This window comes from Odontesthes bonariensis, chromosome 11 (genome assembly GCF_027942865.1).
Source record: "Odontesthes bonariensis isolate fOdoBon6 chromosome 11, fOdoBon6.hap1, whole genome shotgun sequence".
In the NCBI taxonomy this organism is placed as follows: Eukaryota; Metazoa; Chordata; class Actinopteri; order Atheriniformes; family Atherinopsidae; genus Odontesthes; species Odontesthes bonariensis.
In genome coordinates, this window is record NC_134516.1 from 25,718,607 (window position 1) to 25,744,999 (window position 26,393).

Below are 26,393 nucleotides of genomic sequence, written 5' to 3' on the forward strand. Positions count from 1 at the left end.
TGTTGCTGGCTGTTCTTTTAGGCAGACATGATATCTGAAAGTGTCAGTTTCAATGTGCCAAAGGATTCCCAAGGCTCTCTCCAGGGTTGAATCATTGAAGACCAGATCAAGAGATGTTGTCTCAGCTGCACGCTCAGTTGGAGGTATACTCTGCAACACTGATTTGTCGTTGCACACAAACTTGTGCAGTCTCAGACCACCCTTAGCACAGAGTTTCTGGGCTTCCTTTGCCAGCTGGATGGCGTTGTTTGCACATGGTACACTGACAACACCATCATCAACATAAAAGTCTTTCATTATGAATTGTGAGCCTAGAGGAAACAGGCTCTCATTCTCTTTGGCAAGTTGTTTCAGTCCATAGTTGGCACATCCTGGTGATGATGTTGCACCAAAGAGATGAACTTTCATGCGAAACTCCTGTGGTTCTGCCCCAAGATTGCCATCTTTCCACCACAGGAAACGTAAATAGTCTCTGTCAGCTTCATACACATGGAACTGATGAAACATCTTTTCAATGTCACACATCAGGGCGATATGGTGCTGCCTGAATCTGATGAGAACACCAATCAGATTATTCAGCAAGTCTGGTCCTGACAGGAGGTGTTCATTTAGGCTGGTTCCCTTGTACCTAGCAGAACAATCAAACACCACGCGAAGTTTCTCAGGTTTTTTGGAGTGGTAAACTCCGTGGTGTGGAATATACCACTTCTCTCCTTCCTTCCCTCCGTCTTGAACTTCCTCTGCTTCACCTTTATCAATTACCTCATTCATGAATTTCACATACTGTTCCTTGTACTTGTCATCTCTTAGCAGTTTCCTTTTGAGATGACTGAGCCGGACCAGGGCTAGTGGCTTATTGTCCGGGAGGCAAGGTCTCTCTTTAAAGGGGAGTGGCATCTCATAATGACCATGCATGTTCTTCTCAATTCCTTCCTTTAGCAAATTCAGGAAGAGGATGTCATCCTGAGACACAGTTTTTCCATCTTTACAGGTGTCTTTGAAGTCGGACTCCAGTACTCTGATTGCATCTGCTGGAGTCACTGGAGGAAGCTCTTTGACAGCAACTCTGTGGCAAATATTTGTGATGTCCGTTAAATCATGGTGTGATGATGTACGACCCACAATACTCCATCCCAGTTCTGTGCGAACTGCATAGGGTTCATTATCTCCTCCAAGCATTACCTGCCGTGGTGCCAGTGCCTTTGAGCAATTATAGCCTATTAAAAGGCCAATTTCACACTCTAGCTGTGGTGGGATTTCATCTGCTATTGCGCTGAGATGACTCCAGTGCCTTGCCGTTTCACAGGTAGGAATGTGTTTTCGATTTACTGGTATGCAATCTTTAGTGTAAGCTGGAGGGAGATTAATGAGGACTGTGGAGTTGTAGCCTCTCACTCTGAGACCTGAGACCCTTTCACTATGGATTAATGCATCCTTTGTAACCATTGTTGTTAGCCTTAGCTTCACAGGATGTCTCTCTGTTTGCAAGCTATTGCTAACTTCCTGATCAATGAAGACTGTATCACTTTGAGTGTCCAGCAGTGCATAAACGAGTTTTTCCATACCTGGATTGCTTATCGAAGAAACCCATACTGGCACGATCATGGAGGTGTTAGATGATGGGTCCTCTGTCTCCACATTGAGAGATAGTGTGGTTGCTCCTTCATCTGTGCTGCTCTGATTTGGAACTGACACTGTTTTAACTTTGATGTAGCTGTCATCATGGAGAGACGTAGGATGTTTCCCCTTGCAGCTGTCACATGAGTGTCGATGGCGGCAGTCTTTTGCATTGTGACCTGGCTTCAAACAACCATAGCACAGATTATTTTCCCTTACATATTTTCTCCGTTCGTACAGGGTTTTGCTTTTAAACTCAGGACAAAAGTGAAGACGATGATTACTATCTTGACAAAGTACACAAGGGGCTTTAAAACCTGTATTTGTCTGCTCTCGCTTTTCAGTCTCTTTAGCTGTCTGGGTGTTGAAAACACTAATTTTACCCCTTTTTTCTTTCAGATGACGTTTCTCTGAGGTCAACTCTGCTGAGTGGAGAGCACTGAATGAGGTTATGGGATTACAAGCAATCTCTGCCTCTGTTAACATGAAATCAACAAACTGCTGGAAGTTAGGAAACTCATGTTCACTTTTCATGTTTTGAGTGACCTTTCTGTTCCACTGTGATGCCGCCCAGTCAGGTAGTTTCTTCACCAGTTTCTGATTTTCCTCACAGTCATTCAAAATGTCCAGACCTTTAACATGTGACATGGCTTCTTGACATGAGTTGAGGAAATCAGCAAAGGTTCTTAATCCCTCAGCATCCTTTGTTTGTATTTTTGGCCAGTTCGACAGTTTCTCTCTAAAAGCTCTCTGTATGACAAAAGGCTGACCGTACCTTTGATTGAGACGACTCCATGCATCTTTGTAGGCTTCCTCATCACTTCTATAGAAAATGCCGTCAAGTATTCTCCGAGCTGGACCTCCTACATACCTTCTCAAATAATGTAGTTTGTCAGCTGAAGAAATGTTCCTTTTGTCTATGAGTGATGTGAATGAGGCCTTCCACTCAATGAACTGAATCGGGTCGCCGGTGAATACAGGTGGCTCTGGGATTGGGAGCCTGTTCAGGGTCATAGTATCTTGGACAGCTTGAGCCAGGTAAGTAACATCTGTCTGGGGAGGTGATGTTGTCACTGCAGCGCCAGTGGGTTGGATAGGAGCTGAAAACATAAACGGCTGAGGAAGCACATGTTGTTGTTCTCTGCTGTGCCTGTCAAAGGAACGGACACTATTTTCCTGCATTACTTCCTGGTTATAGGTTACTAGTCTAGCTCGTGCAACTTTTACATTCTTCACTGCCTTTAGTCTTTCCAACTCACGTTTTTGAGCTTCAAGTTCTCTCCTTTGTTGTTCCTCTAGCAGTTGTATCCTTTCCTTTTGTTCTTCCTCCTCCAAGAGCACTTCATACTCTGCTTCCTTCGCTGCTAACTCTGCTGCAGCGTCTGCCCTTTTTGCTGCTACATTGGAGCACATGGAGTGATGACTGGAAGCGGAGTGTCCACTTGAGGGTGAGGCCGTGGATCCGTAGATGGAGCGGGCATAGTCTCTGTTAAGCAGTTCACGAAGACATTGTTTTGCTGCTTCACTGTCAAATTCTCCATCAACACCTGCTAACCTCTCATAGGCAATCTTAACAATATCCTTAGTCACTGCTTCACAGGCATCAATGCGACGTCTTGTCTCCGTGGATGGAGGTAGGAAATCTCGTATTTCCATATAGACTTTAGTAACATTGTCTCTTTCATTTTCTAGTATATCTACAATAGCTGCAATTTGGCTCTCAGTAATATCTGACTTTAACTGATCTCTTGCCTTACGTGCTTGAACCTTCCATAGTTCATAGAAGTGAATGAGTCCTTTCTCCTTTTTGTGAGCCTCTTCCCTCTGAAATGCTTGCATCTTCTCCGTGGGGTTCTTTGGACGAGCAGAGCGCCGAGGTTCCTCTTTTTCACTGTCCTTAGAAGGGTCCATATTCTGGTCCATGTCTCTGTCGTCTAGAGATGCGTTGTCTGATGTCATTTCTTGAGTGAGTGTCACAACCTTAGGCTATCACATCAGATTCCCTGCAGTCATACTTGGGTAGCAGCGTGGTGGAACTGATGAGGTGAAGCTCTTACTGTAGCATCCCCGGTTTAATGATGGTCTTACTCTCTCATACTGATGGTTTTTATTTTGATGCTCTTAACATTTTTAACCTTTTCCACCGTAAGAGCTGCAAGGGACAAGAAACATAAAAACATCACCTTTTTACAAATGACTTGAGTTATAAACTAAACCATTTGAACCATAGTTTAATGAAACTAAATAATGAATTTTTAATAAATAACTGAAATAATTATTAACCATTCCAATTAACATTAGAAATCAGAATTACATAGCAGGCAAAATAAATGCTCTATCGTCTGATCAAAGCGCTAACACTTAGCATCGCGCTAGCTAACGTGCGTCATGCTAATTTTAAAATCCCAACAAAAGGTCAGCAAATATTAAACACAAACCTTGTGCCTCTGTCAACCGGGTGCTGAATATATACAAAATGCCGAAACCCACACTGAGAATGGCATATAATCCAAAAGTTTTCCTTTACTTATATTTCTCTGATTTCCCTTTTCCGTTTTTCCTTTTCCGTTCTTGTGACATCCCTTCAAAATAAAATCCCGGTCATATCACAAACGTAAAATAAAGATGAACATCGAAATACAATGGATAAACCACACAAAACAAGATTATCTACACACATCATGATTAATGGTGTCAAAAGCACGCTTTAAATCAAGAAATACAGCAGCTACAAAGCCACCCTGATCCAACAAGCTCTTTAAGTTTTCTCAAGAGAGTCTGGCTGCGGACCTGCACTGTGAGGACCGGAGGTTGATTCGAAGCCTTTCAAAATAAAAGCGAGTGTACCGGAAGCTCGTATTGTTAAACGTTTTAAACATTACATATTTAAACGTTACGACCACCTATAAGTTTATTCTACAGATAATCAATGGAGACTAGATGTTAACACATTTTTGGCCTATTCAAAATATGCATTATTTTACTCCAATATTTTAATTTTATTTAATTCGCAAAAACAACAGCTGTTAGTTGAGTTTGCACTACAAATTCATTTTGAAACAATAAATCTCTATAAATACACCTTAATGTATCCTGGCATAAAGCTTCTGTGCTCCACCCTATTCTTTGCTTCTATACCATTATTTATCGTTGAAAATGTAACCCCCAGATTAAATTAGATTAAACATGCATCCGTGGATGCTTCTCCTTCATTCACCCTAAGTGAATGTAGCCTTGGCCAGGAGGTCTTGATGTCATCAGGTGGCATCCACCGTTCACTGGCTGTTTCAACCCTGAACCACAACAGCCTCCCAGTGGTGGGTCGGTAGTGGTGGCCAAGTCACTACCCATCTCCTCCTCCTGGCTTCCAGCTAGCCTCCTCCCTCCTACTCCATAACCAGCACGACGCTTTTTCCGCTGCCTCCCCCATCCTGCGAGCTGCAATCTTTCTTTCCCTCCCTCCCAATCCGATGGCTGTGAACATTCTCCACAACGACTGGGCAGGGAAACCTCGACAGCCGACCTCGACTGGGAACAGCCATGACTGCCATCCCTTCTCCCTACACTTGTGCAGAAGGTCCTGATACTTTAAGTTTTTCCGTTCAAAAGCCTGTTCACACCCCTCTTCCCATGGGACAGTAAGTTCTATGAGGATGATCTTCTTGGCTTCTTCCGACCACTGCACCACATCCGGCCTCAGGGATGTCTGGACAACCTGTGGGAACTTCAGCCTTCCCCCCAGGTCGACCTTCATTTCCCAGGATTGGGCCTTTTGCAGCAGGCTAGGTTTGGCTGTACCTGTGGTTGGTGGCTTCCTCCCTTCCCTTACAAACTGGATTGCTGTTGCCTTTGGATGTTGCCGTTTCTTCTTCCTCTCCTGCTCTAGGGTGTTGGCAAGTGTCATGAGCACCTTGTCAGGCGCCCCCTGTACCTTCCTTGGGCAAGTGCAGTTTTACACCCAGACAGGATGTGCGCCATGGTTCCTTTCTCCCCACAAAGTTTGCACAGTGGGCTCTCAATCAGTCCCCACCTGTGCAAATTTGCTGTGGTCGGGAGTGTGTCATATACTGATCGCAGTAAAAAGGAAATGCGAAACGGTTCCAACCTCCATAGGTCTGCCCAAGTAATCTTCCGCTTGGGGAGGTCCCACTTGGTCCAGACTCCTTGGGAAGATAGCGCGACAGCCTTTGACTTTCGCCCTTCCTCCTCCAGACTTCTAACCTCCTCCTGAATCATTGCTCTTCGATCCCTGGTTCCTGCCTTGCTCCACTGCTGGAAATGGGACGTTCCAAGACCCTGCCTTCCTATGCATGGTGCTCCGATGATGTCGCGAATCTTCAGCATGCTTTCAGCTTGTGCGACCGCTGACTCAGCTCCCCACTTGCGGCCGGATCTCGTAACGATCCCTGCGTTTTTGATTTGGTCATCGTGGGAGTCTCTGTAGGTCATAACGACTCTGCACTTTGCAACTTTAAACTCCTCTACCACAGATGTCACTGTTGGATGCATTTACATATTGATTTACTCAATTCATTTATATAGGCACATCTGTGTGTTTACATGTCTAATATCATATTATGTATTCTAATAACATTCTATTAATATTGTGAAGTGTACTAAGTCAATTACTGAATACCTAGTTACATGACCCAGATAGCCAATAACCTCTGTTACAGGAGAAAACAGTAGACTCAAAACAAACTTTCAAATGTCTTTTTATTTTATTTTTTGTAAGTGTTTTATTGCACAAGAACCTTTCTCCACAATTGATGCACAGTGATGCACCGCTCGGACCACCGCACTGGTCCAGAGGAAAAAAAAGTGTCAGCTTTTTTGTCAGAGCATGAAAGGTCATCAAACACACAGACAATTACATTATGCTTAGCTTTAAATAAAATGCCACCTTTCCTATGTGCCTCTAAGTGGCTCTGCAGCCAGTTTTGTTGGTTTAAATGTTAGGCAAAGAGGGCAGTGAAACAGGTTGCAACAAGACGTGCAGCGTTCGATTTTGGGCGTAGTGCCGGTGTTATGCCAGAGGGTAATATTGAAATATGCATCTGTAAGAGACATATAATGTCGTAATAAGTAAAACAAAATTATTCAAAAATTATATGATATAACTCAATTTTCTTGGTCTTGGAAAATGGCACATTTAAAGGCCTACAGAAAGCTGACACTATACCCAATACATAATGATAATACATACACAGAGGAACAATAATGATCATTGGACCCTACACCAAAACATTTCATAAACGCATGAAATTTGCAATTTTGAATTTGCCGCTTGGAAACCCTTCCTGGAATTCCAGACTGGGGGCGGGGCTTCCGTGCGACGTCACATGTGCCATGGTTTTTCCTGGCTGCCGCTATTGTAGTATGCTTGTTGAGTGGTGAAGGCAATAAAACGTTGGGTTCAGTGCAGTTTTTATTGCGAGTATGTACGAAGTGCTGTGGGTGCGTGTGTTGCCCTCAGCACCAGCAGCTCACACCACTGGGGACAGAGGAAGCAGAGAGACCTGCGGTCGGAACTTGTGTCTGTGTCTCCCTGGCGGAGAGCGGACACACCGCGGGATGGTTGCCCTGAAATCAGCCGGCAGAGCGATCATCAAGAGCCCCGACGTGGACACACGTCGGGGCTCTTGACGTTTGATGATTGCTCTGCCGTCTGATTTCCACTCTCCACCTGGCGGAGAGTGTGTCCGCTCTCCGCCAGGTGGATTCCCCCTGAGTGTCCGCACCGCAGGGAGCTGAACACGGCGGGATGGCTCCGGCTGATTTCACCAGAGAGGAGGCAGGCGGACAGGGAGACACAGACACAAGACCGCAGGTCTCTCTGCTTCCTCTGTCCCCGGTGGTGTGAGCTGCTGAGGGTAACACACGCTCAAAATTTGCCGTGAAGAAGCTGTCCAGGTCTGGCAAACTGCTGGCTTCGCTACTAGAACTACTAGTATCAGTCATGGTGATTGTTCCAGCAGTTGGCACGCGTGACGTCACGCACCTGTCGTCGGTTTGCCAAAATTCGAGTCAAATGTGGTGATAGTTTATTGGGCCTAATCAGGACTATCCAGGGGCCTACAATTATTTTAAAATCATAAAAAAATTCCATGGTATAGGAATCGATCTGCTATTTCAGTTTTGTGCATAAAATCACCTTTCTGTAGGCCTTTAAGTGAGCACTATCGATACGATCACAACACTAAAGACTACCCAAAAGTAAAACACCTGATTTTTTTCAAATGAATACAACTTTACAGTATATAGTGTGCAACGTAACGTTCTAGTGAATAAAGACTGTTTCTGTTTCTTCATATGACGAAAAGTTGTTGTCACTCGACTTTTACTCACCTTGTCGTCTCCACATTTCAAATGGGGAACGAAAAATACTCTCTTCCTGGTCCTCACAGTGCAGGTCTGCAGCTAGAGCCCTCTCAGTTTTCTAGGAAATAACAGGCAGCTGTCTGTGCTGAATGGAATTTCCTAAATCCAAACTGCATTGGATGAAGAGTGGCATGGCCATTATTTCAGAGTTCAGTCAGTTCTGTGGTAACCCATTTCTCTGCTACTTTGGAAATTCTAGGTAAAATACTTATGGGTCGATAGATTTTGTCGGCCTTAAAGACGGGGGTGACCCGAGCAATCTTCCATGTCGATGGTACCGTTCCTGTTTTATGGATAGATTTACAAGATGTGCAACTGGGTCAGCAAGAGCCTGTTTATTGGTCTTTAAAAGGTCACTAGTAAGACCAAATGAATCTCTGGGCTTTTTAGAGATGAAATATGTGAGCATTTAAAGGGCTTTGCAAGTTCCTCAACCGAGCCAATGAAAAATCTATTGATAACTCACAGTAATCTCCAGATTGTCAGTTAGCTCATCATTTACCTGGAGCTGTAGATCACTAAGATGGGAGATAACTCATTTATATTGTTCCATATTAGCTTTTAATCACCATTTGCCCCACTTATGGCCTCAATATAGAATCTTCTTTCACCTTACAGGTCATCCTTAAGACTTTATCTCTATTTTTCATTCATTTTATAATTTCATTGTTCAACCAGGGCAGATTATTTCTATGTTGCTTGGATTTACCTTTTTTTTGTGAATCGTTATAATATCATTGACTTTTTTTAATAAAGTATCTGAGCTAGAGATCAATGTTGTTATTTTCCAGAATATTAGACCTTCTAGATTTTGGATTTCCTCATTCATCAGGAATTGTTGCTGGCTTTTGGGCATGAAGTAGAACTGGTGACCTCTGGTGGATGCCATTAAATGCTTCCTCTTAATTTTCCATGAGCACAAGATAAAATTGTGATCTGACAGGCCAGATAATAGATTCAAAGTCCATTATCCATCATCTTCCGCTTGTCCTGGGGTCAGGTCGTGGGGGCAGCAGCTTGAGCAGAGAAACCCAGACGTCCTTGTCCCCGGCCACTTCCTCCAGCTCTTCTGGGGGATACCCAAGGCGTTCCCAGAAACATAGTCTCTCCAACGTGTCCTGAGTCTTCCCCGGGGCCTCCTCCCAGTGGGACGGGCCTGGAACACCTCACCAGGGAGGCGTCCAGGAGGCATCCTAACCAGATGCCCGAGCCACCTCATCAAAGTCTTAGAGATTATTTCAGGATTATTAGTAAATATTGGATCAATTGTTGTATTTGACGTATTAGTTATTCTTGTCGCTCCTTTTATAATTTGTGTCAAATTGTACTCATCCATCAGCTGTTTAATTTTTTTCCTGACTTGATGTCCCAGTTGATATTAAAATCAGCGAGTAGGATGATTTCCTTCTTCGAGTTGCAGTGATTTAAGATTGTCTGAAGATGATCATAAAACACATCCTTTGCTGAGGTGGATCCACACAAATCACAGTAAAAGACATTGATGAGCAGAGTGATGCATTTAGACCAATACACTCAGCGTTAACGTCTTTAGGCCACCTTATTAGTTCACGTTGAAACTTCTCTCTGACATAGATTAATACTCCCCCACCTCGCCCTGCTTCTCTAGCCTTTCTAAATACATTATATCCTGGAATGCTGGTAGCTGCTGTAGATGATGATGAATGTGTCAACCAACTTTCACATATTCCAAGTATATCAATATTAGAGTCCCTTAATAAATGTTCCATTTGCTCAGTTTGTGTTTTTCCTGGTTAAAAACAGCAAAGTGTTTCCTGGTTTCATCTCCTCTCTCTGAGCTGCAGATCCAGATGTGCTTAGACTCAACATGAATTGAACCTGGTGGTGGTAATATTCTGGGTCTTTAATGGTTAGATTACAGGTTTGTAGAGTTGTTTTAACAAAGAGAGACAAAGGTTGAGTTAAAACGGACTGTGTTTCCCTGATGGCTGTTGAGCTGAATGGCTGCAGACCTCTGAGTTGTAAGCTGGAACAGAGGGTTAGTGTAAAGAATGTCATGTATTACCACCGCTGTTACTTTTATTCCTTTAAAGCAGCGGTCATCAACCTTTTTCAGCCCAACCTCTACATGGTGTTTAAGTGAACAACTTGGACAAGACTCTGGTTCCTTCCATCATTTAGAAATATTGTAGCTCAAGTTCCTTTTCAGAGTTTCATCATGACAAAAAGAATTAGTAAAAGAGAAAAAAGTAAGAGTTTACTGCTTAAAAAGCTGAACGTGTGCAGAACACATCAGAGCACAGTGCTGATAGCTGAGGGCACTTATAAACGCACCCTCAGCGTTCACGTTTGATCTGAGATATTGAGACCTGAGTGGCTCGGTCTGTCCAGGTCCAGTTAGAATATGTTGGTTAGCGTAGGTTAGCTTAGAGAAATCTTTTGTGTGAACTTCAAAAGGATCTAAGTCTTCTTCCTCTCTGTCATTGCAGAAACGTAGAGCCCAAGAGGGATCCAGATGGCACTGCTGTAAGGACTGTGGGAAAGCTATCAAACGATCAAATCTGAGGTATCATCAGAGAATTCATACTGGAGAGAAGCCATACAGCTGTGGTCAGTGTGGGGCAGCTTTCACTGGATTATCTAATCTAAAGAGACACCAACGTATTCACACAGGAGAGAAACCTTACAGCTGTGGTCAGTGTGGGGCAGCTTTCACTCAATCATCTGATCTAAAGAAACACCAACGTATTCACACAGGAGAGAAGCCATACAGCTGTGACCAGTGTGGGGCAGCTTTCACTACATTACGTGATCTAAAGAGGCACCAACGTATTCACACAGGAGAGAAACCTTTCATCTGTGGTCAGTGTGGGGCAGCTTTCATTGAATTAGGTAGTCTAAAGAAACACCAACGTATTCACTCAGGAGAGAAGCCTTACAGCTGTGGTCAGTGTGGGGCAGCTTTCACTCAATCATCTGATCTACAGAAACACCAACGTATTCATACAGGAGATAAACCTTTCATCTGTGGTGAGTGTGGGGCAGCTTTCACTGTATTAGGTCATCTAAAGACACACCAACGTAGTCACACAGGAGAGAAACCTTTCATCTGTGGTCAGTGTGGGGCAGCTTTCACTCAATCATCTCATCTAAAGACACACCAACGTATTCACACAGGAGAGAAACCTTTCATCTGTGGTCAGTGTGGGGCAGCTTTCACTCAATTAGGTCATCTAAAGACACACCAACGTAGTCACACAGGAGAGAAACCTTTCATCTGTGGTCAGTGTGGGGCAGCTTTCACTACATTAGCTAGTCTAAAGAGACACCAACGTAGTCACACTGCAGAGAAATGATTGGTTTAAATCAACAATAATTTTTATGGCAGATAAGCAAACATTCACCTGGGAGCAGCAACAGGAACTACCAATCAGAAGCCTTGCCTTTGTTCAGATTAAAAATCTTCTTTGTGGATTACCACCTTCTCTTGTCAGGACTTTAGTTCTGAATGCTCTGTGGGGAGCACATGTTTGAAGAACCATTGAAAGTGCTTTATAATTTGTTGGGATTGCTTTAACTGAGGACGGATCTCCCGATGTTCAAGACAAACATGGCATCAATTGTGAGTTGATGGACAGAACAAAATGCAGTCTGTTTGAAAGTAGAAACATGTTTATTCTGTTATACTGAACATATTTGTTTTGTTTAAAGTTAAGATCCACAAAGTAGCTTTGCACCAGCTGTGGGTATTTCTGTAAACATCTGAAGAAGCAATATATCATTTCAGTTTGATGTGAAGTCGAGCTTTACACTCGTCTGTATTTCATTGTTCTGCATTTCATTAAAGGTCAGATGTTAACTTTTCTCATGCTTTTCATGTTGTTGCTACACAGATATTTTTGAAGAAAATGTGTGTTTGGTTACGAGGGAAAGTTGACCCTTATCATCTTCCCCAAAGACCCAGAAATCTTTAACGCAGTCTGAAAAAGGTTTGGAGTTGTTCCCTGTACTTCCCAGACAGCTGTATGATGCTCATGGCTGAAGCTGAAAGTTAAGGCTGTTCCAACACTAAAAGGGCACGAGGCTCAACTTCAAGCTGTGAAACTCTTTCAAATGTCTGTTGTGTTGGAATCAGATGTGTGAACGGATTTTAGTCCAAACGTCATGGCTGCACTGAGGGAAAAGGCAGCTAAGTAGGCTAACGGTACTTTGAATTGAACCGTTTAACATGAGAAAACTGAACTGATCTGTTTGTTGCTTCTACAACTGCTCAGTTACTCACACAATCAGGTACTGAGCAGATTTACCAAACAGACATTCTGCTGTAATCTCAGATGCTCTCAGTTGCGCTGCTCGCGTTGTTTTAGTCCACAACTCTTCTTCTTCTTCTTCTGCCCCGACGGCTGCACAACTTACCCAGAACACCCGGTGGCAGTGTGCACACGACACCCTTATACTTTATTGGATTGTATCTACAAACTCAAACGCTGATCATTTAAACTTGCTTCAGGCTGTTTCTGTTCCCTTTAGTTTTAAGCTGACTGTGTTTGGCGTACCCTGAGCATTTCAGTGGAAAATGTTCAGCACAGACTTGGAGTTGTATTGTGTTCTTGTGGTAACTACGTCCCCACAGCTATTATATCCTTAAGAGTTTCTTAGAAAGCGCTTTCTGCTGCTCACAGTGGGAGAATCTCACTGACAAATCCCACTTTGGCCTAAAGATGTGATCAGCGGTGACTTTTGTGTGTTAGCGACTGGCGCTACGGTCCTGGCTGAACAGGAAGTAGCCACCAGAAATGCAAGACAGTCGCTGTGGCAACTGAATGTTACGCAGGACTGTCTTCCTGTATGCAGATGGTCATCAGTGAAGTCACCTCCCCCGAATGAACCCCGTCATGTTGTGTATATGTGGCAAAACATGGCGAGCCAGCCGGGGGGGCTGTGAGCGTGACAGAGACAGTCCCTCAGTCAGAGACCAACCTCAGAAGTTAAACCCAGTTTGTAACTGAGCTGACTCACAGTGGAAGTCACACGTTAGATCTGGTTCTCAGGGAGTGTTTCCTGTTGAGATCCAGCCGTGTCTGATCAGTGCTGCAGTTTCTTGTTTTGCATTATTCTCTCCTTTTACTCAGACTACACCTGAAACTAATCAAAAGCAGGAAGCAGCATGAAGAATTGTCACATCAGCCAATTCAAAGAAGTAATAACAAGTGCTTCAAAAAGGCAAATGAAAGAAGGGACGTAAAAATGAGGAAAATCCCCTCAGTCCCCAGAAGTCTTTCTGGGGTTCCTGCTCCCAAAGCACACTGAGCGCTGCTTCTGTGCTTCAGTGTTTTTCAGTAGTTTGTGTTTACTTTTTCAACCTCCGTAATGATCTGTAAAACTGAAGGTTGTTGAAGAACACAGTGCTGGATCCAAACAATAGTGTAATGTTCCAATCTGACCTCCTGGTGGCAGTGTCGTCTCACTGGTGGGATTTCTCATTGATTCTTTTAAAAGCAGGAATCAACGTCAGATATTCATGATCTGAAGGGGATGAACTCCTGTGCTTCTGCAGAATACCTGAGTTTCCTCCAGTGCCACCATGAAGTTAGTGTTTTTCGCCATATATATTTATATTTACACTAACTTATAGATTTAATCTGCTGTAACTCCTGGTTAAATGGAGGGTTTCCTCTTTAACTGTAGAATTCCACGTAATATAATTCTAGTTCAAAAAATAAAATAATAAACTCATGTGTCAGCTTTAGTTATTTAGAAATGTAGATTGATGATACATATTGGATGGAAGCTTTTGGCTCCGGATGAAATGTTTTGGGTTCAGGTGGAACAGAACCAGGTCAGCACTATTATCCCAGAATTATTTGCATCTTCTTCAGATTTCCTCTGTGAAAACAGAGACTTCTGAAACATGTTTCTGAGCTGGTGTGGATGCTGCTGGAAGGACCTCTGCTGGTCACTCTGGTAGGTTTTCACATCTGTTATGATGCGTAACCGTAGCAACGGGAAATTTGTTCACCTGTTGGTGCAGCTAACTGAGCTTCACAAAAGCCCAAGAAATGTCTGGAAAAATACCCCAAATCTGGATGAGCTGAAGAGGAGACGTCTAGGATGCAGAGCAGGAACAAACTGGAGGAAAAGGAGGAGGAAGTTTAAAGCATTTCTTCCCTCGATCATCAGGGGAAATGTGAGGTCACTGGTGGATAAGACAACTACATGGATCAACTACACACTGAAAGGTTGAATCCTAAACTCTCTTTTCATTTTCTTTTCATAGGGGCTGAGTTCAGGCCTTTTCCAGGTTCCACTCAATTTTTCTCAGTCTTCAAAGTTTGATCTATGAAGCCAAAATGAAAAGAGAAACTTTAGGATTCAACCCTTCAGTGTGGAGTTGAACAGCTCAGGCTGTCGGCTGAAAGCTTTGAGCCTCCGAGAACGTGGAAACTACGACCAGACGACTTTTAAAGTTCAACAACGCTGCTCACAAGGAGCAGCTCAGGATGATGGGACGCTGCCTGGGGTTGGACTCATCACGGGTTCAGTTCCCTCAGATGCTCTGAGTCACAGCTGTCTTTCAGCTCGCAGCCCGAGCCGTGCGCCCAGATGCTCAGTTGTACATCAGTTAAAGGCAGATGATTTATCTGATCTGATTATTTACAACATGTTCATTCAGCTTTGGACATATTTGTGGAATTAATGGTTTATGACTTGTATCTTTAAAAACTTTGCCCCCTGGTGTGTGAAGAGAAGAAGAAAGCACAGGGACCCACACAGGAAGAGGGCGGGCTTTATTTGGGGCTTCAACAACAAGCTCAAACTGGCCAAATGAGTGAGAGACACAACGATGGAAACAAGTGTTCAGCAGCTGCTCTGTAAGTAGAGAAGCTGTGTTTTTCTGCTTAAGCTGAAATCCTTTCACTGTTCCTGCTCTGTGGAGAACTTCTGATAGTGGAGGGGACATTAAAACAGGTCAGGCTGAGGTCGGATGGAATAACATGATGATGAGCTGCTTTAGGAGGAACTTTACACAACTCAGAGCGTACAGAAACTAAGTGAAAAGAATGCAAAATAAATGCTCAGTTTGATCCAAACTCCTGCAGCTGAGCGTGTAAAGAATAAACGGTGTGAGTGGTGTGTGGGGGGGGCAGCAGGGCTTTACCACTGCTCGCCCCATCTTGTTTCAGCTCAGGTGTTTTCTGCTAAAGTCGACAGCAGGAAATGTTTGAGGAACTCTAAGAGACAGTGGTGTCAGATAGAGATGGGCTTTAGGCCACGCCCACACAGAACCTTATCAGAAAGTAGAAATGGACTGTTCCTGTACAGTACTTTTCTGATCTTAATGACACTCAGAGCTTCAACACTACGTGCCACATTCAGCCACACTCACACAGCACGTCTTAGTCTGTAACTACAGGCTTTCTACTCAGTCACACACATTTATGCACCCATGGATGCGTCGCTAGGCAACGTGGGGTTCAGCGTCTTCCACCTGTGGCCGGGGAAGCCGGAGTGGAACCACCAACCTCCTCATTGGCGCCTGCTCTTGCTCCTGAGCTCCAGCTGCTCTTTCTCTGCATATCAGAGAACAGCACAACCTACTGTGGCTGGTATGTTACAGTTCTGTGTGTGCTGCCATGGAATATGTTTCTATGCTGTTCCTGTTCAGGAATGCTGCGTAAGAGGCTGCCCACATGAGTCTTTGGTCTTTTCTCCACAGCATCAGCAGTTAGTTAGTTTTGTTATTGAGTGGCTAACATTTCAGATAAAGGACATAACAGCAGTATTTACTGCACATGGAGCAGCATCACATCAGCACAGAAAGATGTTTGTGTTCATCACTGGTTTGATCTGAGCTCTGCGTTTCTCAGGTTGTCGGGTTTATAGAGTTAAATGACTTTATTTGTCTGATTCAAAGCAACCTGAGTCTCATTTCTCTTCAGTTCTGACGTCACTGCTGAGCTGCACAGCTGATCCAGGTTAGCTGGGATCAAGCTTTTATCACCATTCAGATATTTGAACTCTTTATCAGTGACTTCAGCAGGAGCCTGTGATATGAAAGAGATGGAATCATGAATAAGTGAATCCAGCTTTTTGCTCCTCATGTCAGCGCTCACAGCTGGTCTGACTGTGAGTCCCAGCAGCTCTCAGCTGTCTGAAGGAGACTCTGTGTCTCTGAGCTGTGAGGAGGACCACAGCTCTGCTGGATGGACTCTGAGGAGGAACACAAGCAGAGGAACCAGGACTCAGTGTGGATCAGGATGGGGTAAAACAGCCGGTTCCTCCTGTAGCATCAGCTCCAAATAGCCATCAGACAGTGGAGTTTCCTGGTGTGAGCCCAGAGAGGGAGCAGCCAGTAACAGTCTCAGCCTCCCTGTCTCTGGTGAGATCAGACTGTGGAGTTTCCTGGTGTGAGCCCAGAGAGGGAGCAGCCAGTAACAGCATCAGCCTCCCTGTCTCTGGTGAGATCAGACTGTGGAGTTTACTGGTGTGAGTCCAGAGAGGGAGCAGCCAGTAACAGCATCAGCCTCCCTGTCTCTGGTGAGATCAGACTGTGGAGTTTACTGGTGTGAGCCCAGAGAGGGAGCAGCCAGTAACAGCATCAGCCTCCCTGTCTCTGGTGAGATCAGACAGTAGAGTTTACTGGTGTGAGCCCAGAGAGGGAGCAGCCAGTAACAGCATCAGCCTCCCTGTCTCTGGTGAGATCAGACTGTGGAGTTTACTGGTGTGAGTCCAGAGAGGGAGCAGCCAGTAACAGCATCAGCCTCCCTGTCTCTGGTGAGATCAGACTGTGGAGTTTACTGGTGTGAGCCCAGAGAGGGAGCAGCCAGTAACAGCATCAGCCTCCCTGTCTCTGGTGAGATCAGACTGTGGAGTTTACTGGTGTGAGCCCAGAGAGGGAGCAGCCAGTAACAGCATCAGCCTCCCTGTCTCTGGTGAGATCAGACTGTGGAGTTTACTGGTGTGAGCCCAGAGAGGGAGCAGCCAGTAACAGCATCAGCCTCCCTGTCTCTGGTGAGATCAGACTGTGGAGTTTACTGGTGTGAGCCCAGAGAGGGAGCAGCCAGTAACAGCACCAGCCTCCCTGTCTCTGGTGAGATCAGACTGTGGAGTTTACTGGTGTGAGCCCAGAGAGGGAGCAGCCAGTAACAGCATCAGCCTCCCTGTCTCTGGTGAGATCAGACAGTGGAGTTTACTGGTGTGAGTCCAGAGAGGGAGCAGCCAGTAACAGCATCAGCCTCCCTGTCTCTGGTGAGATCAGACTGTGGAGTTTACTGGTGTGAGCCCAGAGAGGGAGCAGCCAGTAACAGCATCAGCCTCCCTGTCTCTGGTGAGATCAGACTGTGGAGTTTACTGGTGTGAGCCCAGAGAGGGAGCAGCCAGTAACAGCATCAGCCTCCCTGTCTCTGGTGAGATCAGACTGTGGAGTTTCCTGGTGTGAGCCCAGAGAGGGAGCAGCCAGTAACAGCATCAGCCTCCCTGTCTCTGGTGAGATCAGACTGTGGAGTTTACTGGTGTGAGCCCAGAGAGGGAGCAGCCAGTAACAGCATCAGCCTCCCTGTCTCTGGTGAGATCAGACTGTGGAGTTTCCTGGTGTGAGCCCAGAGAGGGAGCAGCCAGTAACAGCATCAGCCTCCCTGTCTCTGGTGAGATCAGACTGTGGAGTTTACTGGTGTGAGCCCAGAGAGGGAGCAGCCAGTAACAGCATCAGCCTCCCTGTCTCTGGTGAGATCAGACTGTGGAGTTTCCTGGTGTGAGTCCAGAGAGGGAGCAGCCAGTAACAGCATCAGCCTCCCTGTCTCTGGTGAGATCAGACTGTGGAGTTTACTGGTGTGAGCCCAGAGAGGGAGCAGCCAGTAACAGCATCAGCCTCCCTGTCTCTGGTGAGATCAGACAGTGGAGTTTACTGGTGTGAGCCCAGAGAGGGAGCAGCCAGTAACAGCATCAGCCTCCCTGTCTCTGGTGAGATCAGACAGTGGAGTTTCCTGGTGTGAGCCCAGAGAGGGAGCAGCCAGTAACAGCATCAGCCTCCCTGTCTCTGGTGAGATCAGACTGTGGAGTTTCCTGGTGTGAGCCCAGAGAGGGAGCAGCCAGTAACAGCATCAGCCTCCCTGTCTCTGGTGAGATCAGACTGTGGAGTTTACTGGTGTGAGCCCAGAGAGGGAGCAGCCAGTAACAGCATCAGCCTCCCTGTCTCTGGTGAGATCAGACTGTGGAGTTTCCTGGTGTGAGCCCAGAGAGGGAGCAGCCAGTAACAGCATCAGCCTCCCTGTCTCTGGTGAGATCAGACTGTGGAGTTTACTGGTGTGAGCCCAGAGAGGGAGCAGCCAGTAACAGCATCAGCCTCCCTGTCTCTGGTGAGATCAGACTGTGGAGTTTACTGGTGTGAGCCCAGAGAGGGAGCAGCCAGTAACAGCATCAGCCTCCCTGTCTCTGGTGAGATCAGACTGTGGAGTTTACTGGTGTGAGCCCAGAGAGGGAGCAGCCAGTAACAGCATCAGCCTCCCTGTCTCTGGTGAGATCAGACTGTGGAGTTTACTGGTGTGAGTCCAGAGAGGGAGCAGCCAGTAACAGCATCAGCCTCCCTGTCTCTGGTGAGATCAGACTGTGGAGTTTACTGGTGTGAGTCCAGAGAGGGAGCAGCCAGTAACAGCATCAGCCTCCCTGTCTCTGGTGAGATCAGACTGTGGAGTTTACTGGTGTGAGCCCAGAGAGGGAGCAGCCAGTAACAGCATCAGCCTCCCTGTCTCTGGTGAGATCAGACTGTGGAGTCAGTGCTGATGAAGCTGTGTGGAAATGGATGAAATGCTGCAGTTTGTCTCTGTGCTGAGGTGGATCAGTGATCCTGCAGAGTCCTGTCCTCCCTGTGATGGAGGGAGGTGACGTCACTCTGAGCCATCCAACAAAGACCCCCCAGCTGCTTTCTATAAAGATGGCTCCCTCATCAGGGCGGAGCCTGCAGGTCACATGACCCTCCAGCCTGTTACCAGCTCTGCTGAAGGCCTCTGCAGGTGTAGCATCAGCAGTCATGGAGAGTCTCCACCCAGCTGGATCTCTGCCACAGGTGAGGGTTACTCAGGTGACTCTCTGTGATTCCTGAGCTGAGTTTAAAGAGTTTAAACATTTGTAATGTGACAGTGATGTGATAAATATCTTTATTTCAGATAAAGCCACCATCACACCTCCTCCCACATCCATCTCTCCAGCTGGTTCCTCTCCTCTTCTCTCCCTGGTGTTGCCTCTTGTCTGTGCCTGTGTAGTGGTTCTTCTTCTGGTTCTGCTGGTTCTGCTGGTTCTGCTGGTTCTGCTGGTTCTGCTGGTTCTGCTGGTTCTGCTGGTTCTGCAGGAGATCACTTTTTAAGAATTTTATATAAAATTAGAACACTTTAGTTATATTTTAGAGGCTGAATGCAGTTAGGAATGATTAGAAAACATCAGGAAGTTGAAACATTTTCAGTAAAGTGAATTTTATCTGAAATGTGGAAGAAGTCTGCAAACATGTAAAACTATTATTCAGAAATGAAAGAACATTTTCACTGTAATTGGATTTATATCAAAGAATATTATGTTCATTTTAACTGGAATTTCTATTAAAATTAAAAAAATTAAAGTTAAACACTGAATTATTCAATCCAACAGATCTAACACTTTGATAATGAAACCTTTTTATTTTCGTTGTTTCTTTTGATCCTTTCTGGATGAAATTACTTAATAACTTCATGAAGTTAAACTAATAAAACCAAAATCTCTGCGTAAACCAGCTGCGCACGCCGGGCCGCGCACGCCGGGCCGCGCACGCCGGGCCGCGCACGCCGGGCCGCGCACGCCAGGCCGCGCACGCCGAGATGCGCATGCCGGGCTGCGCACGCCGGGCTGCACATGCACGCCGGGTTGAACATGTAGAACATGTAGAACATGTTAAACATGTGGAACATGTAGAACATGTAGAACATGTTGAACATGTAGAACATGTAGAACATGTTGAACATGTAGAACATGTAGAACATGTTGAACATGTAGAACATGTAGAACATGTAGAACATGTTAAACATGTGGAACATGTAGAACATGTAGAACATGTTGAACATGTTGAACATGTAGAACATGTAGAACATGTTGAACATGTAGAACATGTAGAACATGTAGAACATGTTGAACATGTAGAACATGTTGAACATGTAGAACATGTAGAACATGTAGAACATGTAGAACATGTTGAACATGTTGAACATGTTGAACATGTAGAACATGTAGAACATGTAGAACATGTTGAACATGTAGAACATGTTGAAGATGTTGAACATGTAGAACATGTAGAACATGTGGAACATGTTGAACATGTAGAACATGTAGAACATGTTGAACATGTTGAACATGTAGAATATGTTGAACATGTAGAACATGTAGAACATGTGGAACATGTTGAACATGTAGAACATGTAGAACATGTTGAACATGTAGAACATGTAGAACATGTAGAACATGTTGAACATGTTGAACATGTTGAACATGTAGAACATGTAGAACATGTAGAACATGTAGAACATGTAGAACATGTTGAACATGTAGAACATGTTGAAGATGTTGAACATGTAGAACATGTAGAACATGTGGAACATGTTGAACATGTAGAATATGTTGAACATGTAGAACATGTAGAACATGTGGAACATGTTGAACATGTTGAACATGTAGAACATGTAGAACATGTAGAACATGTAGAACATGTTGAACATGTTGAACATGTAGAACATGTAGAACATGTAGAACATGTAGAACATGTTGAACATGTTGAACATGTAGAACATGTAGAACATGTAGAACATGTTGAACATGTAGAACATGTTGAAGATGTTGAACATGTAGAACATGTAGAACATGTGGAACATGTAGAACATGTTGAACATGTTGAACATGTTGAACATGTAGAACATGTAGAACATGTTGAACATGTTGAACATGTTGAACATGTAGAACATGTTGAAGATGTTGAACATGTAGAACATGTAGAACATGTGGAACATGTAGAACATGTTGAACATGTAGAACATGTTGAAGATGTTGAACATGTAGAACATGTAGAACATGTAGAACATGTGGAACATGTAGAACATGTTGAACATGTTGAACATGTTGAACATGTAGAACATGTAGAACATGTAGAACATGTTGAACATGTTGAACATGTTGAACATGTAGAACATGTAGAACATGTTGAACATGTAGAACATGTTGAACATGTAGAACATGTTGAAGATGTTGAACATGTAGAACATGTAGAACATGTGGAACATGTAGAACATGTTGAACATGTTGAACATGTTGAACATGTAGAACATGTAGAACATGTTGAACATGTTGAACATGTTGAACATGTAGAACATGTAGAACATGTAGAACATGTTGAACATGTTGAACATGTTGAACATGTAGAACATGTAGAACATGTTGAACATGTTGAACATGTAGAACATGTAGAACATGTAGAACATGTTGAACATGTTGAACATGTTGAACATGTTGAACATGTAGAACATGTTGAACATGTAGAACATGTTGAACATGTAGAACATGTTGAAGATGTTGAACATGTAGAACATGTAGAACATGTGGAACATGTAGAACATGTTGAACATGTTGAACATGTTGAACATGTAGAACATGTAGAACATGTAGAACATGTTGAACATGTTGAACATGTTGAACATGTAGAACATGTAGAACATGTAGAACATGTTGAACATGTAGAACATGTTGAACATGTAGAACATGTTGAAGATGTTGAACATGTAGAACATGTAGAACATGTGGAACATGTTGAACATGTAGAATATGTTGAACATGTAGAACATGTAGAACATGTGGAACATGTTGAACATGTTGAACATGTAGAACATGTAGAACATGTAGAACATGTTGAAGATGTTGAACATGTAGAACATGTTGAACATGTTGAACATGTAGAACATGTAGAACATGTGGAACATGTTGAAGATGTGGAACATTGAGAACATGTGGAACATGTTGAAGATGTGGAACATGGAGAACATGTAGAACATGTAGAACATGTTGAAGATGTTGAACATGTAGATCATGTAGAACATGTTGAACATGTTGAACATGTAGAACATGTAGAACATGTGGAACATGTTGAAGATGTGGAACATGTTGAACATGTAGAACATGTAGAACATGTAGAACATGTTGAACATGTAGAACATGTAGAACATGTAGAACATGTTGAACATGTAGAACATGTAGAACATGTTCAACATGTAGAACATGTAGAACATGTAGAACATGGAGAACATGTTGAACATGTAGAACATGTAGAACATGTGGAACATGTTGAGGATGTGGAACATGTAGAACATGTGGAACATGTAGAACATGTTGAAGATGTGGAACATGTTGAAGATGTAGAACATGTAGAACATGTTGAACATGTTGAACATGTTGAACATGTAGAACATGTTCAACATGTTGAAGATGTAGAACATGTAGAACATGTGGAACATGTTGAACATGTAGAACATGTGGAACATGTTGAAGATGTAGAACATGTAGAACATGTAGAACATGTTGAACATGAAGAACATGTGGAACATGTTGAAGATGTGGAACATGTGGAACATGTAGAACATGTTGAACATGTTCAACATGTTGAACATGTTCAACATGTAGAACACGTAGAACTTGTGGAACATGTTGAAGATGTGGAACATGTAGAACATGTGGAACATGTAGAACATGTTGAAGATGTAGAACATGTAGAACATGTAGAACATGTAGAACATGTTGAACATGTTGAAGATGTGGAACATGTTGAACATGTAGAACATGTAGAACATGTAGAACATGTTGAACATGTAGAACATGTAGAACATGTAGAACATGTTCAACATGTTGAACATGTAGAACATGTAGAACATGTAGAACATGTAGAACATGTTGAAGATGTGGAACATGTGGAACATGTAGAACATGTGGAACATGTAGAACATGTTGAAGATGTGGAACATGTGGAACATGTAGAACATGTAGAACATGTGGAACATGTTGAACATGTAGAACATGTTCTACATGTTGAACATGTTGAACATGTTGAACATGTAGAACATGTTCAACATGTTGAACATGTAGAACATGTGGAACATGTTGAACATGTAGAACATGTGGAACATGTTGAAGATGTAGAACATGTAGAACATGTAGAACATGTTGAACATGTGGAACATGTTGAAGATGTAGAACATGTAGAACATGTAGAACATGTTGAACATGAAGAACATGTGGAACATGTTGAAGATGTGGAACATGTAGAACACGTAGAACATGTTGAACATGTTGAAGATGTGGAACATGTAGAACATGTGGAACATGTAGAACATGTTGAAGATGTGGAACATGTGGAACATGTAGAACATGTAGAACATGTAGAACATGTGGAACATGTAGAACACGTAGAACATGTGGAACATGTTGAAGATGTGGAACATGTAGAACATGTGGAACATGTGGAACATGTTGAAGATGTGGAACATGTTGAACATGTGGAACATGTTGAGGATGTGGAACATGTAGAACATGTGGAACATGTAGAACATGTTGAAGATGTGGAACATGTAGAACATGTGGAACATGTAGAACATGTAGAACATGTAGAACATGTTGAAGATGTGGAACATGTGGAACATGTAGAACATGTAGAACATGTAGAACATGTGGAACATGTTGAAGATGTGGAACATGTTGAACATGTTGAACATGTTGAACATGTAGAACACGTAGAACACGTGGAACATGTTGAAGATGTGGAACATGTAGAACATGTGGAACATGTTGAAGATGTGGAACATGTTGAACATGTGGAACATGTTGAAGATGTGGAACATGTAGAACATGTGGAACATGTGGAACATGTAGAACATGTTGAAGATGTGGAACATGTAGAACATGTGGAACATGTAGAACATGTAGAACATGTGGAACATGTAGAACATGTTGAAGATGTGGAACATGTAGAACATGTAGAACATGTGGAACATGTAGAACATGTGGAACATGTAGAACATGTTGAAGATGTGGAACATGTAGAACATGTGGAACATGTAGAACATGTAGAACATGTAGAACATGTTGAAGATGTGGAACATGTAGAACATGTGGAACATGTAGAACATGTGGAACATGTTGAAGATGTGGAACATGTTGAACATGTTGAACATGTTGAACATGTAGAACATGTTGAACATGTAGAACACGTAGAACATGTGGAACATGTTGAAGATGTGGAACATGTGGAACATGTAGAACATGTGGAACATGTGGAACATGTTGAAGATGTGGAACATGTTGAACATGTTGAACATGTAGAACATGTAGAACATGTTGAACATGTTGAACAGCCTGCCTGATGGCATTCAGGGGCAGCGGGTCGGTGAGACTCCCTCTGGTGGCAGAAAACACAATGACACAAACAAACCTTTCCCACCGTCTTCACTGCCTGATGGATTAGATGGATGGGTGGATGTTTTCACTCACTGTCTCGTCGGGTTTAGGAATAAAAGTCCACATGGAAAGGTGGTTATTTCAGGCTCTGTCTTGTGACTCTCTGTATAGGGACAGCCACCCCTCACCTCCATACCACATCTGATGTCAATACTCTTTAAAGCTGCAGTCGGCAAGTTTTCAAAATTACGAGTCTAAAGTCGGAAAATTCGAAGTGATACAACTTTCAGGTCCCTCCCCCAACCTCTAACAAGCTCCGAATCGCCCCCCAAACCCCTCCCCCTCTGTGGACGAGGTTGTGCACGGGATCAATTATCTTTTTTATAAGCAACAGCGTTTTATTAATTACACTCATGATGCCATTGAAGGACCAGCTGAACAGCTAGGCCCCACACTTTGAGAAGCACTGATTAAAGCCATGAGATGAAGTGCCTCCAAGTACAGACTGTTTTGGAAGTCCAGCACTCCTGAAGCACTGCTGTAAACAGTTATGGCACCATGTTGATGTACATAATAACACCTTAAAGGGATATGCCACCCCCAGGCCAAATTAAGTGTATCCCCGCATTCCCGGGACATAAATAAGTGTGTGGGAGCGTTTTCCTGGCGACCCAGGCATTGTCCGAATCTCACAGCACTGACCACTGCTTTGTTGCACGTAATATCACAGCATACATACAAGCAAGCGTCGCCAGCGTCGCCACTCGAAATATTTCACCCAACGTGAATTAATTTACTTGATTTACCTTCTAATTACTGTGTGAGTGGTGTACTTTCACATCGAGTGCAAATTACTGTGTAAATCAACACGCAAGGCTTGTTTTGGTCATGTCGGGTTGAGAACTAGTTTTCGGTGCGGAAGATACAGCCGAAGCACGCTCCCCGCTACGTCATGGGGAATCCCCCCCCTGGCTGCTTCACGCTGGTTTGTTTGAGGAAAGCGGGGGTGGGGATTCCCAAAGATGTAGCGGGGAGTGTGCTTCGGCTGTATCTTCCGCACCGAAAACTAGTTCTCAACCCGACATGACCAAAACAAGCCTTGCGTGTTGATTTACACAGTAATTTGCACTTGAAGTGAAAGTACACCACTCACACAGTAATTAGAAGGTAAATCAAGTAAATTAATTCACGTTGGGTGAAATATTTCGAGTGGCGACGCTGGCGACGCTTGCTTGTATGTATGCTGTGATATTACGCGCAACAAAGCAGTGGTCAGTGCTGTGAGATTCGGACAATGCCTGGGTGGACAGGAAAACGCTCCCACACACTTATTTATGTCCCGGGAATGCGGGGATACACTTAATTTGGCCTGGGGGTGGCATATCCCTTTAAGGCACTGCTGGGATTTGAACCCAGGATCTCCTGTTTACTAGACAGGCACTTTGACCAACTAAGCCACAGCGCCACATGGTTCATAAAACTGATGAAAGAATAAAGAGCAGGAACTGGATCCACCTCAGGAAGTGGTTTTTGTGATTCTGTACCTGAAGAATAGTTAAAGTCATGAGTAGAAGTGCCTCCAATTGGTTCAAAACTTCATCATATTTTGCAGATATTGTTGGGTTTTCAACTCAGACCCTGGTGTTCATGAGGAAGTCACTTTCACCAGTTACAGCCAGATCTCATGAAGCGGTGTACTTATTACACGCCAAGTCATTTACTGTGTTTTTACAAGGCTTTTTTATGCTTTTGCGTATTATTTTCCGCTACATATTTCAAGGAAATGACGTCCTGCCCTCAGCTTTTACTCTAACTCTGACTATTTCACGGTTTGTACGTTCATTTTGATATTATGTAGTGTGACAGGAGGAGAACCTCCACCGTACTGTACCCTAACCATTTGACTTGTTATGTGAACGGAGGAAAATTACACTCTGAAAGTATAAAAAAGGCATAAATGAGACTTT

The 26,393-nt window shown here is 43.7% G+C and overlaps 1 protein-coding gene, 1 non-coding gene and 1 pseudogene across 2 annotated transcripts in view; 2 read left to right on the top strand and 1 right to left on the bottom strand.

The window, feature by feature from the left end:
- LOC142391223 (uncharacterized) overlaps positions 1–14,806 on the top strand; it is a gene marked incomplete at its 5' end in the record, with an annotated part of 30,154 nt that extends 15,348 nt beyond the window's left edge. Inside the window, 2 exons of the mRNA XM_075477000.1 lie at positions 10,467–11,030; positions 14,723–14,806. Coding sequence (XP_075333115.1) covers positions 10,467–11,030; positions 14,723–14,806 — 648 coding nt within the window. The remainder of the gene's footprint in view (positions 1–10,466; positions 11,031–14,722) is intronic.
- A 9-nt stretch (positions 14,807–14,815) lies between these two features.
- Positions 14,816–19,336, top strand: LOC142391224 (uncharacterized; annotated as a pseudogene).
- A 6,481-nt stretch (positions 19,337–25,817) lies between these two features.
- On the bottom strand, positions 25,818–25,891 carry trnat-agu (transfer RNA threonine (anticodon AGU)). The gene has a single exon. It is a non-coding gene; the product is annotated as a tRNA-Thr (tRNA).
- Between the last annotated feature and the right edge of the window lie 502 nt (positions 25,892–26,393).